The following is a 17468-nucleotide window of genomic DNA, read 5'->3' as shown; positions in this document are numbered from 1 at the left end:
CTGAAAAACGGATGTTGCTGTGATGCAACAGCAGCAAGAACTGCTTTCAAAGCGGTTATGCCTTGACAAATATTTCTCCATCAGTAGATTCCCAACAGGAAACGTATAATCCTATATCCCCAAATCTCTAGGGCGGTCAAAGAAAAAATTAATGTAAGGGGGTTGTGATGGGCAGTCTGCCATCCTCATGTCATTTGAGTTTTCTCACACACTTCTGTAATGCCAGTAGCTACACAGCTATGTACTGATTGAATTTTGCACAACTAGACAAAACTTAAAATACTGAAAACTGATTATTTTATGAATATCATCTATTTAACAGCACGGAGGGAGAACGTACTTCTTGCAATGCCTGAAATGCCTGTAACTTGAAAGTTAATTTTAATGTATCGGCCTAGAGCTGCCAATTGGCCATGATGCCAATGCTGATGACGGCCAGAGCCAATGACTTCAAAGTAACAAACAAGTTTCACTTCCATTATATTAAGGCAGATACGGAATAACACAAAGGTTAGTGACATTAAAACAGTCACTAACATATTTTACCAAACCAGTTTTAAAGAACATGTTTTACTAAACCAGCTTTAAAGTCTTTATTTCAAAAGACTGGGATTTTTTTTCCTAATCTTCAAGGGTTTCTCTTAATGAAGTTTCAAAAGTAACTACCAAAATCAACAATATAAATATGAGAATTATTCACTCCCTCCAAATAATGTGAACCAATGCTACAATATACTGCATAAATGTACACATATACAATTTTTCCTAAAGTTTATACTTATAATGCTATATAGGGGAGGCTATTATTTATATTCCCTTAACATTCTAGACTCTATCAAGCATTTGCCTACTTCCAAAGATTCAACGTTAATTTGAAACTGTTATGTCCAATAATAATCTGTGCATGAATAAACTGCATTTACAGATATATGAAGTAGCTGCTAAGTGAAAGGACATTACCTGGTAATTTGACAGGAAAAGAGTCCACAGACAGTCTGTAAACCAATTAAACATAAACATCTGATGCACATTTTCTACTGAAAGAAAAGCAAGGGAAAGAAGAGAAAGGAAAACTTTAAGGTTCCCAAATCTACAAACAATTTTTACCATTAACTGTACTGTACAGTATTTTCATTTTATTTTTTAGAAAATGTATATAAAAGTGTTTTTCAGGATTCCTTGGGGGAATAAATATTTTAGCAGAAGTATACAGTTTCTCAGAGTTACCCTGTTGAATTATATCAATCCTTTGGACTTGAAATAAAAATGACTTTTTAAAAATGTCAGTTCATATCCAAATAGTTTTCAATCAATATGCTTAATGAAAAGAGCTGAAGGCAAAGAACAATGGATGTACATGGACCTGAGGTGGATACAGATACAATTAGGGGCCTAAAGGTACAAACTCAGGTTTTAAGTTTTCCATTAAAACATGAAAGCTAATTTATGAAATTTAGCTGGCTACCAAAGGAAAATTAAAAGTGTTAAAGTACAAGGTACAGGAATAACGTGCTTGCTTAAGTACACTGAATCTTTGATTTTTCAAACTACCCATAGAAATCCTAACTGTGATAAAGAGCAGGGGATCATAGTCTATTAATCCACTGAATAAATCCTAATATTGTCAGGAAAATGGAAGTCTGAAACATTTCTGAATGGATATCTATCTTACTGTTAAATAATTTTTAAGTTTACTAATATTGTGTCAATATTACTAGCTTTAAATGGTATTATTATTAAGGGGAAAAAAATCTCTCTAAATTTTTCTCCTTCCCCTTTTTATAAATGTGGGTTAAGTGGGTGTTTTAAATTCAGATACTACAAAAGAGAAACAGCTCTAATTCTGCAATTCACAGGTAACACATTACCACTGAATTCAGTTATCCTTCCAGTATTATTTTACTCTAGTGATACACTTACGTAAAATTTTCAGGAGCCACCTTAGAGAACAAAACTCCTTTCTCAAAAACGCTTGCTTATCCTCTTCAGTATTAAATATATAAAAATTAACCATTTGCTAGTCATAGAATTTTAGTGTTGGATGGGACCTTAGAGGGCTTTTTAGTCAATTCTCTACCCTGTCAAGGTAGGAGTCTCTCATCATGCTTTTACTAGCAGGCTTTTTGCCTATGTTTAAACACCTCCAGTGACTCATTACATCTCATAAAGAGGCTGCTCTTTAAAAAAAAAAAAGTTCAAATGTTTAAAACATCCTTTCTTTTATTAAGTCAGAATCTACTTCCTTGTTGTTTTCATCCATTACCTTTAGTTCTTCAGCACTTTGGATTAATTCAACAGATACCTTCTTTGTATCCAAATGCAAACAGTTAATATTTAGACTTGGGTTAACAAAAAATTATCTTTAAAGCTTTTTCATACTAAAAGAGCTGAAAATAGGACATGATAGAGCTAAAGGCATAAGAAAATGCACCATTAATTGTCTGCTTAAAATTATTACACTTTGTTATTAATGTGATATCAAATACAGCAGTTGTTGGAATTGTGTATAAAATCTTTAAACTAAAAAAGTATGGTGAATTTCAATTTTATGTCAGGTTTGTGATTAATGTCCCAAAACAAAAAACCACTATACAAAGCCTGAATAAATGCCTTTTTAGCTCCTATTCCCCACCTAAAGCCTCCTTATTTTCAGGCAATCTCACATTAATTTTTATGACATTAAGCTACTCAAAACTGCTATTATATTGATAAATTATTTGTAAGCAATTTACCAGATCTTCCATTCGGAAGTTATTAAACAATTTTATAGAGGCTATAAGGCGCACACACACACAAACCCCTCAGTTATTATTATGCTTTTAACAAAAGCATTTAGGATCGCAATCTTACTTCAACCAGTACCTTAAACGAACCAATGAACAAACTTCTTTGGCAATTTACATATACCTAAGAAACATAACCTTTTATTCAGTACCAACACCTGATTCAAATACAAGTTATATATCTATCTCTCTCTCTATATATACATATATATACTATAAAAATCTGTTATGCAATCCAAAAAGGTACCTCTCAAAACGCACCAAGAAAATACTGTACTTGTAACAATTTAGACTCTGAGGTTAGCTGACTGAAATAGATTAATACAACACATCCAAAACTGTAAAAAAAATTCTATATCTAACAATTTTCAGGGTCCATGAGTATCGTTTAAGGTTTATAAACTATTTCCTGAAATTTTTATTTAAAAGCAACAGCCTATACCCTATCTTTATGATGTGGTGGTAAAATTTTATGGATAATTACTAATTTGCTTGAAAATACCTAAATACTAAAAAACTTATTACATTTGGAAGCCCCACATCTATAAGTGACAATCAGTATCAACTTATTGTTAGTTTCATTTTTATTATTAATGCCACTCTAAAACTTATATAGGTTTCTGGTTCTTCAAGTAACAGTTTTAGATTTTCTTTTCATAATTTTTAGTTTTATTCAGTAGCCTCATTTTATCAGAATATTATAAACTAGTATGTTTATGGTTGTTAAATTGTTGACATGTTATTTTTATCTCACCCAAATTCTGGAAATTACTGGCCCATCAGTTCTCAAATACTGGAACATATAAAAAGAGTAATATAATACTTATATTACTTGAGGGAGTTTGGATTTTCCCTCCCTTAATCTCCAATTGTACCCCTGCCTACCAGCATCACATCCGTCTTGTCTGCATTGAACCTCAACCAGTTGGTTCTTAACCACGTCCGAAACTCAGCCAGGCACTGGGAGAATCGAGCGACCACACCATCTGGATCAAAGGAAAGAGAGCCTCAGTAGCAAGGAGACAGAAACGATGATACATGCTCACCATCCACCCTGTTTAACATTTTTAAAATGTTATGGTCGGGAATTAGGACAAGGATCCCATGACAATTGTAGAAAAACATTTAATGAGCCTTAAGTCATGCAATTTGTAACCAATAGTAAAGGAATAGAAGTGACCCAATAAACTGGTCGCCTCGTTCCACCCATGAGTGAAGAAGGTTCAGTTAACTCCGGGTCATTTTGGTGAAGCGGCCTCAATAGCCAAGCCAGTCTTGTAATTACATAATTTCTTCTGCAGAATTACAGAATTTTAGCGTTGGAAAAAGCTTTAAATAGGGAAAACTGAAGCCCAGAGAGGGGTAATGACTCGCTCAAGGTCACACAGCATGCAGGGACCACAGACAGGTTCCAAGCCAGGGACCTAGCCACTATAAGCTGAAAGAACAAGAGTGAAGAGTGGTGGACATCTGTCCCAAGGGATCCTCCCACGCACCAGGAGGACCTCGTTTCCTCACAGTAATAGCCTATTCGAGTCTCTCCTCCCTTCCTCACTCTCTCCGAAAAGAGCAGGTTGGCCCAGGGCGCTGCTCACCATAAAGGCTGCAGCGCAAGCAGGAGCCTCTCGGGGCTGAGACACAAGTGAGGGAAACACAGGGGAAAGAGGCGGAGCCACAGCGGGGTGGTCAGCTTAGCCCCACCCCGACTGGGATCAAGGCCCGACAGGAGAAAGGGGCGGAAGCGAACGGGGCGAGGCGAACTCACTCCGCAACGGATTCCCAGCGCGCCGCCGCCACCGCGAAGGCAAAAAGGCGGCGCCGGGAGCGGGTGGGCGGCGGAGGGGAGCTGCGCATGCGTCGGCGGCGGCCCGCACCGCTCCGCGCGGCGAGCTAGCCAGGCGCGTTCTGCGGCAGTCCCTCCCCGGAAGTTAAGGGTCTTCCGGGAGGTACACTGCCGTGGGGGAGGGGAAGGAGCGAAAGGGGACTGAGGACACCTCAGGAGCCCCTCATCCCAAATTGGAGCAAAAGGGGAGAGATGGCTTGTGGAGGCTGCACTTACAGCCGCTGCCGCTGCTGCCGCCGCCACCTTCACTGCTGCCGCCACCGCCTGAAGAAGCCCCATCCATCCGCCTGCAGCCGGGAGACTCAGAGCCTGGGAGGGGCCTGAGGCCCGGGCCGCCCGCCTCCTTCTTCTAGTCGTCGTCCGGAGCTTCCTCCGGCTCCACCAACCCTCTGCCCTCCCCTCCGCCTCCGCCCTCCTCCTCGGCCTCGTGCCGCCAGCCAACCGCGCGGCCGCTTGTTGAGCCAGGGCTCCACCGTCGCCATGGCGCCCGGCAAACGCTCTCGAGCCTTAGCCCGAGCCGCTAACGCCGGGGCTGGAGCTACAGAGACCTCAGAGGCGGCCGCAAAAGAGGTGGCGGACCACTCCGCAGCTGGTCGCCGCCATGCCAGTCTCTCCGGCAGGCAGTCACAAGCAGCAGAACCTCGGGTTGTAAGTTCCGGCGCCGAGACCGTCGTCCATCCCCGTGGGTCCCGGAGGCTGCCCTTCTAGTATGGATACCGTTTCTGGATTTGGAAAGGGCCTTCCTCTAACTGGGTTCCTTCTGTAGACCTCGAAGCTCCCAGGCGACAGTGCCCCCTTTATCGACCTACTATGGCCTTTTTTTTTAAAAAAAAAACCTCTACTACTGTGCTTGCTGTATGAGAAAAGACCGGGTTTGCAGAGAACCATCCTTCCTCCTAGCACTTGTAGTTTGCTAAGGCCTGCAGTCTCTTAAGCTTGATGCCTTCATGCTGTGCCCAGATGTTCAAGAGCCTGCTTCTGTGAGCCACCAGGCCGAACACTGCTGTGCTCTGTAGTAGAGGTTTTTTTTATTGTCTCCTCAATATCGTCTTACCTTAAAACCCTGCTTCCAACATTCTGCTGTTATGCAACAGTTGAACAAGACTGGAAAAGAGCACACAGCTATGTGAGACTTGCCTTTCTTTAAAACGGTTCCTTAGTGCTGGCCATAATGCTGCCCAGTAAGTTCCCCTAAAGTTCCCTAATTGATTTGTTTTCTCTTCCCCTGTCCGGTCTCCTCCACCTCAGCTAATCTTTCTTCAGCGGAATTTGTTGAGAGTTCTTGGGAGAGAACCTTGCATTCTCTCTTGAATATGGTTCTCATTGCTTTCGTCCATCCTACCATTCCACCAAAACAGCTTCTGTGAAAGTCAACAGTAGTTACGTAACCAAATAGAATGGCCGTCCACGGTTTCATTCTTTACTGACCCTTCAGCAGCGTTGGTCTACTTTATCACTTCTTTTGAGTTTTGAAAAGCTGTATTTGGGTTCTGAAAAACCATTCTTCTAGTTCTTGTCTTGGTTCATGGCTACACCTATTCTAGATCCTTTGCTGGTACCTGTTCCTCACTCCCATAACTAAATACAGTCATGCATCGATGTGATACTTTCTGAGAAATACCTTCTTAGGCAATTTCAGCATTGTGTAAACATCATCTACTGTACTTGCACAAACATAGATGTATGGGCTACTATACACCTAGGCTGCAAGTGTATAGTAGGCTGTACACCAAGGCTATGGTAGGCTGTCTATCTAGGTTTGTGTAAGTATACTAAATGGTGTTTGCATAATAATGAAAATGCATTTGTTGCTTCTAGGCTACCAACCGGCATAGCACGTTACTGGACTTAATAGTGTAGGCAATTGTAACACAATGGTAAGTATTTTTGTATGTAAACTAGAAAAGGTAATGTCTTGTGCTTGGATGTCGTGACAGCTACAACATCCTTAGGCAACATGACGCCTCTTTCAGATGTCACCTTATCAGAGTCCTTTAACCACCCATAGAAAGTAATAATAGTCCCTGCTTGCAGCTCTTCAATCCCTCACCTTTGCTTTGATTTTTCCATAAAATTTATTCCTGCCAGGCACAGTGGCTTATGCCTGTAATTGCACCACTTTATGAGACTGAGGTGGGCAAATTGCTTGAGCTTGAGTGTTCACAACCAGCCTGGGCAACACGACAAAACCCCATCTCTACAAAAAATTGAACCAGGCGTGGTGGCATGTGCCTGTAGTCCCAGCTACTTGGGAGGCTGAGGTGGGAAGATTACTTGAGCCTGGGAAGTTGATGCCGTAGTGATCTGTGATCACTGCCATTGTTCTCCAGCCTGGTGGACAGAGTGAGACTCCGTCTCAAAAAAAAAAAAAAAAAAAAAAATTCAACAAGTTTATTGTATACCTGCTTATTAATCCATCTTCACCTAAGGATAGTACTCCAAAAGGGCAGAGATTTTTGTTTTGTTCACTGCTGTATCTGTTGCCTGGAATGAAGAAGGTGCTAAATAAATGTTTGTGGATTGAGTATGTACTTCAGTAACATTGGTTAGTGCTTATCTTGTGTGGTTTTTGTTTTCACCTTCAGATGTGGAAATTTTAATGGAAAATTGAATTTATTAAATTGAAAAACACAAAAACTATCCAAATCTCATAGTAGGGAGTGTAAGAAAAAGAGTGTCTTAAATGTTGACAATTTCCTAACAGACTGTCTACTAAGAAAAGAATAGGGTGGGAGATGCACTTTTTGCAGTAGCCTGTTATCTATTTAAAATGAAGTTTCACAGACAAGTTTACAGCCTTTTGGTTTGGCCTAATCTGCTATTTGTTCTGATCTTCCTTCTTTTAGGACTTAATCCTGATCTTGGAAAGGATCTCATGAAGCAAATATTTGTCAATTTTCCACTTTCTCTTTTCCTGTATTAGATCCTTGCCTTTAGTTTTACAATACTGGACAAGTCTCCCATTGCAGTAAAAGCAATTACTGATTCTTCAACCTTTATCCCATTTCTCTGTCCAGTGCCTTTATATTAATTCCTTACATGGTCATGTTTCCTTCTGATTCTTATTTAATGTTTTTATCTCTGCGTACGCTACTCACCTGTTCTTGAATGTTATCCACTTTTTTTGTTAGAACCCTTAGAATATTAATGATAATTATTTTAAATTGACAGTCTTAACACTTAGAAAATATCTGCCATAGCTGAGTGTCGTTCTGATACTTGCTTTTTTTTTTTTAACCTTTTCATATGCCTTACAATTTTTTGTTGAAAGCTGAACATATTGTATAGGTAATATGAACTGAGATTAAATAGGTCAGTAGTGTGTTTTACATTTGTGTGGCTAGGAATTAGCCTATGTTTACTGTTGTAAGTGTGTAAAGCTTCAGCTTCCTTTACTGTCCTTGTTTCTGTCTCTTACGGTTTCCCTAGGGACTCCTTAAATAGGGTCAATCTTGCAGTTCCTTCAGTTGTAATCCCTTTATTATACAGGAGCCCTGTAGATATGGTGGTGAACCAGTGACTCCTTCATGGGTAGAAACTGGAGTGCACAGGTGAGTGGATGCAGGAGCCAGGGTGAGTGCTTTTGGGTGCCAACAAGAGTGAACTTGTTGCTCGCTCCCTAGCAGCATCTAGGGGAGGGTACCCATGACCCATGAAACCCCAGAGGAAGTGTTAAAGTGCCATTTTAGGTTTGCCATCTACAGACGGCTTAAGAGTTAACAGCTCAGTGGAGGATCAGCATGACAGCCTTTTGCACTGGCACTTGTGACACCCAAGTTCTTATCCAGCATCCAGGAGGAATGAAAATGAGTCGCATGAATGAGTTGAAGGTGGTAAATGGGGATTTTGTTGCCAGTGAAAGCGGCTCTCAATGGGAATAGGAGCTGAAAAGGGGATGGAGCAGTAAGATAATATACCCCTGAAGTTCAGCTATCCCCAGCCAGACTCCTCTTCAAAGCTGCACTGTCAAGCTGTCCCTCCGAAGTCAAGCTGCTTATCTCTGACGTCCAATCATAGTCTCCAACATCCAGCGCCTTCTCTTTCTGCCAGCTGAGCCTGGGTTTTTATGGGCACAGGATAAGGTAGTAGGGGATAGGCCACGGATGGTTTTGGAATAGGCAACATTGGAGTAGGAAAAGACAGATGTATGTTCTCACTTTGGGCCATGATTCCAGGCTTCAGGGTGGGATCCTCACCAGGGACCTACCCTCTTTTTCCCAGAATTTCCCTGCTTCTTGTTCCTAATTCCCATCAGTGGTAAGATGTAGGGGGAGGGGAAGTATTCTACAATCCTATGATTAGCTCTTAGTGTTTTATTGGGCCCTTGTCCCTGGGTTGAGACCTTGACAAGTGCTTTTCAGTACATTTTTTCTTGTTTGTAGGGGAAAGATGGCTACTGGAGGCCAGAGTTGGGTATTTCCTTTCCCCATGTCAGGCCCTGATGAAACTTAATTTGGTTAGGCTCTGGTAAAGCAGTTGTCTTTAAGGGCAGGTGTTTGTTAAGGAGAACATAACATGCTAGGTGCATTTTAGAATGGTTACTTCCTGTCCATCTGCTAGAACCCTGAGGAAATTTTTCTTTAATCTTCATCCTGAGAACTTTGTGGGCTTCTAGAGGTAAAACTTAGGAAAATGAAGGGCCGCCCCATGGGCTCTCCAGAATATTTTCTCTCTCAAGCTAGTCTACACTCAGTCTTCAGTAATTAGGTAGTTGCCTTTTAAGTTGCTGGCTTCAGTGGCAGTTTCTGCTCCCTGTAAGCTGTGCTTCTCTGTTTTCAGCTTGTCTCTCCAGTTTTCAAGGTAGTTGTTTGTTCTCCTTAAATAGAGGAAGAACTATTTTATGGGTTAATGTGAGATTGTTTTATTGTCCATCTGTTCAGTTTGAGGTGGCTGTTTATTCCTATGAGTATGTGAACCCTGAAAATCTGAGACAGGTCTCAGTTAATTTCGAAAGTTTATTTTGCCAAGGTTCAGGATGTGTGCCTGTAACACAGCCACAGGAAGTACTGGCAACATGTGCCTAAGGTGGTCAGGGTACCACTGGGTTTTATACATTTTAGGGAGACATGAGACATCAAATTGGTATATGTAAGAAGTACATTGGTTCCCTCCAGAAAGGCAGGGACAACTTGAAGCAGGGAGGGGGCTTCCAGGTCACAGGTAGGTGAGAACAAATGGTTGTATTCTTAGGAGTTTCTGATAAGGCTTTCTAAAGGAGGCAGTCAGAATATGCATTCTGTATCAGTGAGCAGAGAGATGACATTGAATAGAATTGGAAGCAGGTTTGTCTTGAGCAGTTCCCAGCTTGAATTCTCCCTTAGCTTTGTAATTTTGGGGCCTGAGACATTTTTATTTCACATTTCTTTTTAAAAATATTTTGGAGAAAGCATTTTAAAAGAAAAGGAGTCTCTGGTCTCAGGTTTTATGTGATCTCTCATGGCTAGGACAGTTTATTCCTAGGCGGGTTAGGTCCCAAAAGTTCATTTTTAGCAGATTGTGAAATCTCCTTTCCTATGAAGAAGAAACAGGAGGAAGGGAGAAAAACAACAAAAGAACAATCCTGGAAAAATTGATATAGGCCACATTACTCTGAAGTCCATACTTTAGTAGGTAGATGTGAAAGTGGTTTATGTCCCTTCCATAATCTTCATGGAGGCTTTCTCTTTCTCATCTTTTTCTCTCTCCTTTTTCTCTTTCTCTGCCTAAATAAATCACTTTCTAAAAGAAAAAAAAGTGGTTTATGTATGTAAATAGGTTGCTGTTATTTTCTTCTGAAGTTTAAGTTGTCTGGCTTCGGTTCACAGGGTTTTAAGAAAGCACAGCTTAGTTTTCAGTGACTCCAAATTAGGAAAAATGGGGTGGTGGGGGGAGGAAAAAAATTGAAAACATTATTTTAAAGACTTGTAGCCAAGAAAAATTAGAATTTGGTCCAAACTGTAAAAAAATAAACATTGAAAAAACATTAGGAAAGACTAGAATCTAACAATAGGTGTGCTGTAGTTTTGAAACATAATTTTTCTCTCTGGTTTCCCATTCTTACCAAAGACAAATCATGGTATTACTGGTTTGCTTTATTATACTTGATCTAATTATTTCTATACAGTGCAGCAAGAATAAATATTTTTTACATAGGCTTTTAAATTGGCTTTGTTGGAACTTTGTTTTATAGGAGGAACCTCAGATGAGACTTTTTTAAAGCCAAGCCCAGCTATGGATTGGTGCAATCAAATACCTATGAGTTAGGTGAATTTCCTCTCCTCAAGATAAACCTGGGGTTTCTGGGCCTGTCCGAAAGTGACATTTTTCACTTAACACGGTTCAGAAACCATGTACAGGGACTGTGTACACAAAATATGAGGCCAGTTTTTCCAAGGGGTTTATTGGTTCCATAAGTCAAGTTTGATTCCTTAAAGGAAACCACACCATTCCAGTCAAAGCCTTGGTAAAATAATCAACTTCTCCAGTTGTGTTCTGATACAAATTTAAAGAGATTCATATTGCACTTGTGCAAATAACTGTATTGCCATAAATTAAGAATACTCGGGCCGGGCGCGGTGGCTCAAGCCTGTAATCCCAGCACTTTGGGAGGCCGAGGCGGGTGGATCACAAGGTCAAGAGATCCAGACCATCCTGGTCAACATGGTGAAACCCTGTCTCTACTAAAAATACAAAAAATTAGCTGGGCATGGTGGCGTGTGCCTGTAATCCCAGCTACTCAGGAGACTGAGGCAGGAGAATTGCCTGAACCCAGGAAGCAGAGGTTGTGGTGAGCCAAGATCACGCCATTGCACTCCAGCCTGGGCAACAAGAGCGAAACTCCATCTCAAAAAAAAAAAAAAAAAAAAAATACTCACAAATATTTCCAAATTCTGGAGAAATCATATAGTGAAAAATATACCCCAAATTTTGTTCATAGGAGTATACTAAATTCGTAAAAGCTGTCAATAGCTCAAAAGAAAAGCTTCAAGACTCTAAAAAACAAAGGATAAGCAACATTTAAAGCAAGAGTTAAAAAGATTAGTTTCCTGTCAGTTCAGTTTATGGAGTTAACTCCTGTTCTGCTTGATCATCATGAACGTTTCAGCTCTCCATGAGAATCCTGAAAAGTTTTTCCTTACTGTGTTCTAATGTCAAAATCTACAAAGTTATCAGAAACTTGTATTTAAGAACACCTGTTAGAGTTCCATATTTGATTATAGAACCACCTAAAAAGGACCAAAACAAGACAATTGTCCATGGATGACAAAAGTTTTAGGGCAGCCATAATCAAAGACACAGTTGACAAGGAAATTTGTTACCTCTGTGGCACACAATAGTTTAACAACAATTATAATTATTATTTATAATGTACACTAAGTTGTATCAGAATTATAGGAGTTTCCCATAATTTTGGTACACATACCAATAACGTATTTTTAAAATACAGCCCAAAGAAAACCAAACTCCATTTCATATTTGACAGTGCTTCCTGTGTAATTTTTGTACCAAATAAGACAAATTATGTCATTTTTGGACGTTAGAGGACCTAATCTTAAAGGATTAATTAGATCAGAAAAAGATATAATTTATAATTTGATTTTGGAAAGTGTGTCAAATATCAATGGCTTAAAAGACTTACTATCGAAAAATAGGATCACAGATCATTGTAAAATAAGTCTTTAATTTAATCAAAGTGATGACTCAAGGATTTCCCAAAAAAAAGCAAAAATCTTTGTTCTTTGAGAGAGGAGGCTTTATTTTCCAAATAGGCCCTAATAAAAACAGCATAAAGCCAATTAAATTTAATTTTCAAATTTTATAAATAATCTATAAAATTTTAATTTTGACCATAAGACACAGCAATATAGCTTCCAAATTCTCTTAATAACCTTTATTAAGGAGTTGGTTAATGCTTCAAGAAAACCTGTTAATCTGACACGGGGGCCCATATGCTGATCTTGCATCAGTGTGCATTTGACATTAATGAATAATTTATAGAGAAACTGAACTTATTTTCTCTCTTAAAATCAGCCCTTAAAATCCCACATGCCGACCTCTTCCACAATGGTCCCTGGGCCTTGAAGAGTTGAATGGCTTTAATTTCTGGCCCTCTGTCTCAGGGATACAGTTTATTTTGATTGGCATCTTCTATGGGGCCTGAAGATAAGGCTTTAATTATTATCATTGTTTAAGATTTAGCAGGACCTGTCCTTTTAGACCCAGGAGTCAGAACTTGTGACATGACAATACTTAATGTCACAGGTATTGTAAGAGCACATAGAGAAAGATATACAGTTATAATAACTTTAATTTTTAAGAAAAAATTTAATCTTAGTTTTTATTCCTAAGCAAGCCGAAACTTAATATAACAACTTGATCATATGAAAGTTTTTTGTTTTTTTTTTTTAAATAAATTCTCTTGTGATTTACACTGATTGGTCTTGATATGCTTGGATTTTCTGGTTTGTCCTGAACATCCCTCCTTCTTAAACAACTGGTCATTTTATTTTAGGACTAAATTTACCATGTAAGATTCTTTGTTTTTATTTTTTGTTTCTTGAGACGGAGTCTTGCTTTCTGTTGCCCAGGCTCCAGCACCCAAGATCAAATAATTCTCCTGCTTCAGTCTCCTGAGTAGCTGGATTACAGGTGTGTACTACCACGCCTGGCTAATTTTCATATTTTTAGTAGAGATGGGGTTGTGCTATGTTGGCCAACTGGTCTCAAACTGCTCTCAGGTGATTTGCCCACCTCGGCCTAAGAAAGTGCTGGATTATAGACATGAGCCACTGTGCCCAACCAAAGATTTTTTTCTCATATGAAATGATTCTCTTTAAGCTTTCTTACCACACACACAAAAAAAACTTTTTATATTTATGACTTTCTTTACATTTATTCCTCGTTCCTTTTACCTTGTTTTATATATGACCTTCAAATAAACTTTGAATTAGACAAAACTTGCTCACCATTTGTTAAAAGTATACACTCTTTTTTTCTACCAAGAATGTTTTTCTGCAACATAAATTTATTGAAAAATACTCTAATAATGAAATATCAATTATTTAATATAGCTTAGATTCTAAATTATGGCATGTTTGTTGTCTACAAGCATTTATCCCCTTGCATTTTCCTAATTATTTTATTTTAATTGTTTACCTATATTACCTATGAAAACTATAATAGTCATGATTTAAAGTTATGAAACTGACATTGCAAAATTATAGCTGAGATGGTGAGAAAGATATGACTTAACTGACTCCATCTTGCTTCTAACCTCCAAGCTGTCCTTGTTTATTCCTGGAGAAATGCCAAAGTAACTTTGGGAGGTACTTAATTTATAGTTTAACTTTGAAACAGAGACAGTAACAGTCTTTTCCCAAAACCTCCTTACTGCCTGTGCCTAAAGCCACAGGATTTGAAGTTATGGTAATCTTACCAAATAACTCATAACTCAAGATGTAGCCCTTTTCATTAAACCATTATCAGTGTCTTATTTGTTAAAGATTATATAAGCAAAGGTCATTCTGTTTGGGGCTGGATTTATGGTTTTGTAACCCATTTGCCAAATGTTGGCATCTTATAGTAAGTATTTGGCAGGGATAAGTAGAAAATAAAATTGCTTGATTAATAAATGCAAACATAATGTATTCTGGCAATTCTTAGGACATTTCTTTTTCTTTTTTTTTCCTTTTTTTTTTTTGGAGTCTTGCTCTGTCACCCAGGCTGGAGTCCAATGGCGTAATCTCAGCTCACTGCAGCCTCCATCTCCTGGGTTCAGATGATTCTCCTGCCTCGACTTCCCAAGTAGCTGGGATTATAGGCGCCTGCCACCACGCCTGGCGAATTTTTGTATTTTTAGTAGAAACAGAATTTCAACATGTTCCTCAGGCTGATCTCGAACTCCTGACCTTGTGATCTGCCTGCCTTAGCCTCCTAAAATGCTGGGATTACAGGCATGAGCCGCCGTGCCTGGCCTCTTAGGACATTTCTAATGTTACTTTACTTTTAAAGCTAACTTATTTATTTATTAAAGATTTTACTTAAGTTACTTAAACTTGAAAAAGCATTTGAGTATTCTTTTCCTTTTTAGTATCTGATTTAAGCATATTTATTTTTTAAACCAGTTAATTAGAGCTCTTTTTTATATTTTTAGTAGTGATTGTGTACACAACACATAAATGCGTAGACATATTAGGCATGCAGATGGAAGTACATTTTATAGATTTATAAAAACCTTTTTTTCCCCCTATCTTAGACTTTCTGATTTTTGATAACCTGCTTCACAACCCTGGATAGTTGTCAGCCAAATAGCCTTAAATTTGCATTTTAAAGGAAGCAACTCAGGTGAAAGTCAAATAGCAAAATTTACATTATAAGGTGCAGAGAGAAAAAGTTTGATGTGCTAGAAGAAAATGAAAACGAATTTAATTGCCAATTAAACATAAAATTATAGAAATTGTAAAATACATACACACACACACACAGATCATACAACTTTTACCAGAACTTTTAGCCATGAGATAAATACACATTCACCAGCTTGCAAAAAAAAAAAACTTATTGGGTTGAATCAGTGGTTTTTATCTTAATAGAAAAATAACAGCAGATTTAGAGCAGGCAGAAAAGAAAAAAAGTAGAGAACAAGAGGACTTAGGAGCTCTATAGTTTGCAGGTCGACCTTAAGGCTCTTTTCCTTAATGTAAATGTGCACAAAGACCATATTATTTCAATTTTACGTAAACTTTGGCAAGTAGATGTGCCATAAAACCTATGGAGTGCTTGAAAGATTCATTCTGCTTGTTTTCTACTAGGTTATTTGTTTCCCGGTTTTTTTTTTTTTTTTTGGTTTTTTTTTTTAAGGGAGGAACAGCTGTGGCTGGGGGTTTTTCTGTGGTGGATGTGGACAGGACTCCACTGTGTGTCACCACTGAGTCATTTCTACCCCCTTAATATGTGTCGGTTTCTTTCTCCAGAGGTCTGTGACCTGAGAGGACTCAAAATGCTGGGTGATCAGCCCTTATATGTGTTTCCTAAATAAGCCATTTTTAAAATTAATTTTTGTTGGGGATTTCCCTGCAGGGTCACAACTGCCTGGATACTCCACAAGGCCCCAGGGCACCTAGGCCACCTTTCAGATGGGAAGAGCAAATGCCCTGTTCCTTCAGACAGAGAAAACAGTCACTCATTAACATCCAAAAACAACAGTTCAGTGCCTCATGCAAATGCACACAAACAAACCGAATTAAGATTAAATTTGAGAGAAAAAGCAATTGAGAAGACTTTCTAGAATGCATCTCTAAACTAGAATTAGGATCCTTAACAACTTGAAACAGGAACAAACAACAATAACAAAAAAAAAAACAAAACAAAACAACAATATGATCGCTGAGCACTCTAATTGTAAAGAGAAATTAAGACCAGCTGGTGTAATCTTAACTTTACCCAAGACAAACCCCAATTCACTTGCTTACCTAGGGAATGGGTCTCAGGCTGAAGACTGCTCTCTACCGTCTTAGAAGCAGGAAAAATGAAAATCCTCATTTTCCCTGTCGGAAGGCTGGGCGCTATGGCTCACACCTGTAATCCCAGCACTTTGGGAGGCTGAGGTGGGTGGATCACGAGGTCGGGAGTTTGAGACCAGCCTGGCCAATATAGTGAAACCCTTCTCTACTAAAAATACAAAAATTAGCTGAGTGTGGTGGTGGGTGCCTATAATCCCAGCTACGTGGGAGGCTGAGGCAGGAGAGTCACTTGAACCTGGGAGGCAGAGGTTGCAGTGAGCCGAGGTCACACCAGTTCACTCCAGCCTTGGCAGCAGAGTGAGACTACATCTGAAAAAAAAAAAAAAAAAGGAGCAAGCTCAAACTCTGTAAAGGAGTTAACCTGCCTTTCACCATCATGGAAGCAGGAAAAACTTGGCCTTCTTTTAGAAGCAAGTAAAACTCCAAAAAAAAAAAAAAGGAGTTGTGCAGCAAAATAAACTTTAGATCTCTATCAAATTTGGGGAGATCAGGGATTCTCTGGAAGGGGTGCCCTCAGACCTCAGCAAATTGCCCTATTGGTTTGAGCCATAAAGTTAGCTTATGCTGTTACCAAGTACTGATAGGAGATTTGTCAAAGGTCAGGGGCATCCATGCTTAGAATCCCTTTGTGTTTATCAAAATGTGAACCCCCAAAATTTGAGACAGGTCTCAGTTAATTTAGAACATTTATTTTGCCAAAGTTTAGGATATATGCCTGTGAAACAACCTGAGGAAGTCCTCAAAACATGTGCCCAAGGTGGTTGGGGCACAGCTTGGTTTTATACATTTTAGGGAGACATGAAACATCAATCAGTATATGTAAGAAGTACATTGGTTCCATCCAGAGAACAGCTTAAAGCAGAGAGACGGCTTCTAGGTCACAGGTAGGTGAGACACAAATAGTTGCATTCTTCTGAGTTTCTTTTCTTTTCTGTTCTTTTCTTTTTTAGACAGAGTCTCACTCTGTTGCCCCAAGCTGGAGTGCAGTTGTGTGATCTTGGCTCACTGCAGCCTCCACCTCCCAGGTTAAAGCAGTACTCCTGCCTCAGCCTCCCCAGTAGCTGGGATTACAGATTTGTGACCCTATGTCCAGCTAATTTTTTTTTTTTTTTGGGTAGACATGTGGTTTCACCATGTTGGCCAAGCTGGTCTCAAACTCCTGACCTCAAGTAATCTGCTCGCCTAGGCCTCCCAAAGTACTGGGATTACATGTGTGAGCCACTGCACCTGTTCCCATTCTTTTGAGTTTCCAATAAGCATTTTCAAAGGGGGTAATGAGACTATGTATTTATCAGCTGGGTGTGGTGGTTCATGTATGTAATTCAAGCACTTTAGGAGGCT

General features: G+C 39.3%; 2 protein-coding genes across 10 annotated transcripts in view; one reads left to right on the top strand and one right to left on the bottom strand.

The window, feature by feature from the left end:
* MIER1 (MIER1 transcriptional regulator) overlaps positions 1–4977 on the bottom strand; it is a 61632-nt gene extending 56655 nt beyond the window's left edge. Inside the window, exons 1-3 of one of the 9 annotated variants that reach the window (XM_039473966.2) lie at positions 4843–4977; positions 3669–3769; positions 961–1034 (exon numbers count right to left, since the gene is read on the bottom strand). In XM_039473966.2, the coding sequence (XP_039329900.1) occupies positions 961–1034; positions 3669–3769; positions 4843–4909 (242 nt within the window). In that variant the 5' untranslated portion in view covers positions 4910–4977. Of the gene's footprint in view, positions 1–960; positions 1038–3668; positions 3770–4378; positions 4515–4548; positions 4598–4842 lie in introns of those variants that run through there. The other 8 variants (XM_039473961.2, XM_039473960.2, XM_074380992.1 and 5 more) reach the window with 8 other exon arrangements.
* A 24-nt stretch (positions 4978–5001) lies between these two features.
* DNAI4 (dynein axonemal intermediate chain 4) overlaps positions 5002–17468 on the top strand; it is a 96035-nt gene continuing 83568 nt past the window's right edge. The window contains 3 exon segments of the mRNA XM_039473958.2: positions 5002–5155; positions 5158–5193; positions 5196–5274. Coding sequence (XP_039329892.1) covers positions 5107–5155; positions 5158–5193; positions 5196–5274 — 164 coding nt within the window. The 5' untranslated portion in view covers positions 5002–5106.

The sequence above is a fragment of the Saimiri boliviensis genome, chromosome 11, assembly GCF_048565385.1.
Source record: "Saimiri boliviensis isolate mSaiBol1 chromosome 11, mSaiBol1.pri, whole genome shotgun sequence".
Taxonomy (NCBI): Eukaryota; Metazoa; Chordata; class Mammalia; order Primates; family Cebidae; genus Saimiri; species Saimiri boliviensis.
Note: the sequence above shows the minus strand (reverse complement) of the source record. Positions and strands in the feature narration are given on the sequence as shown.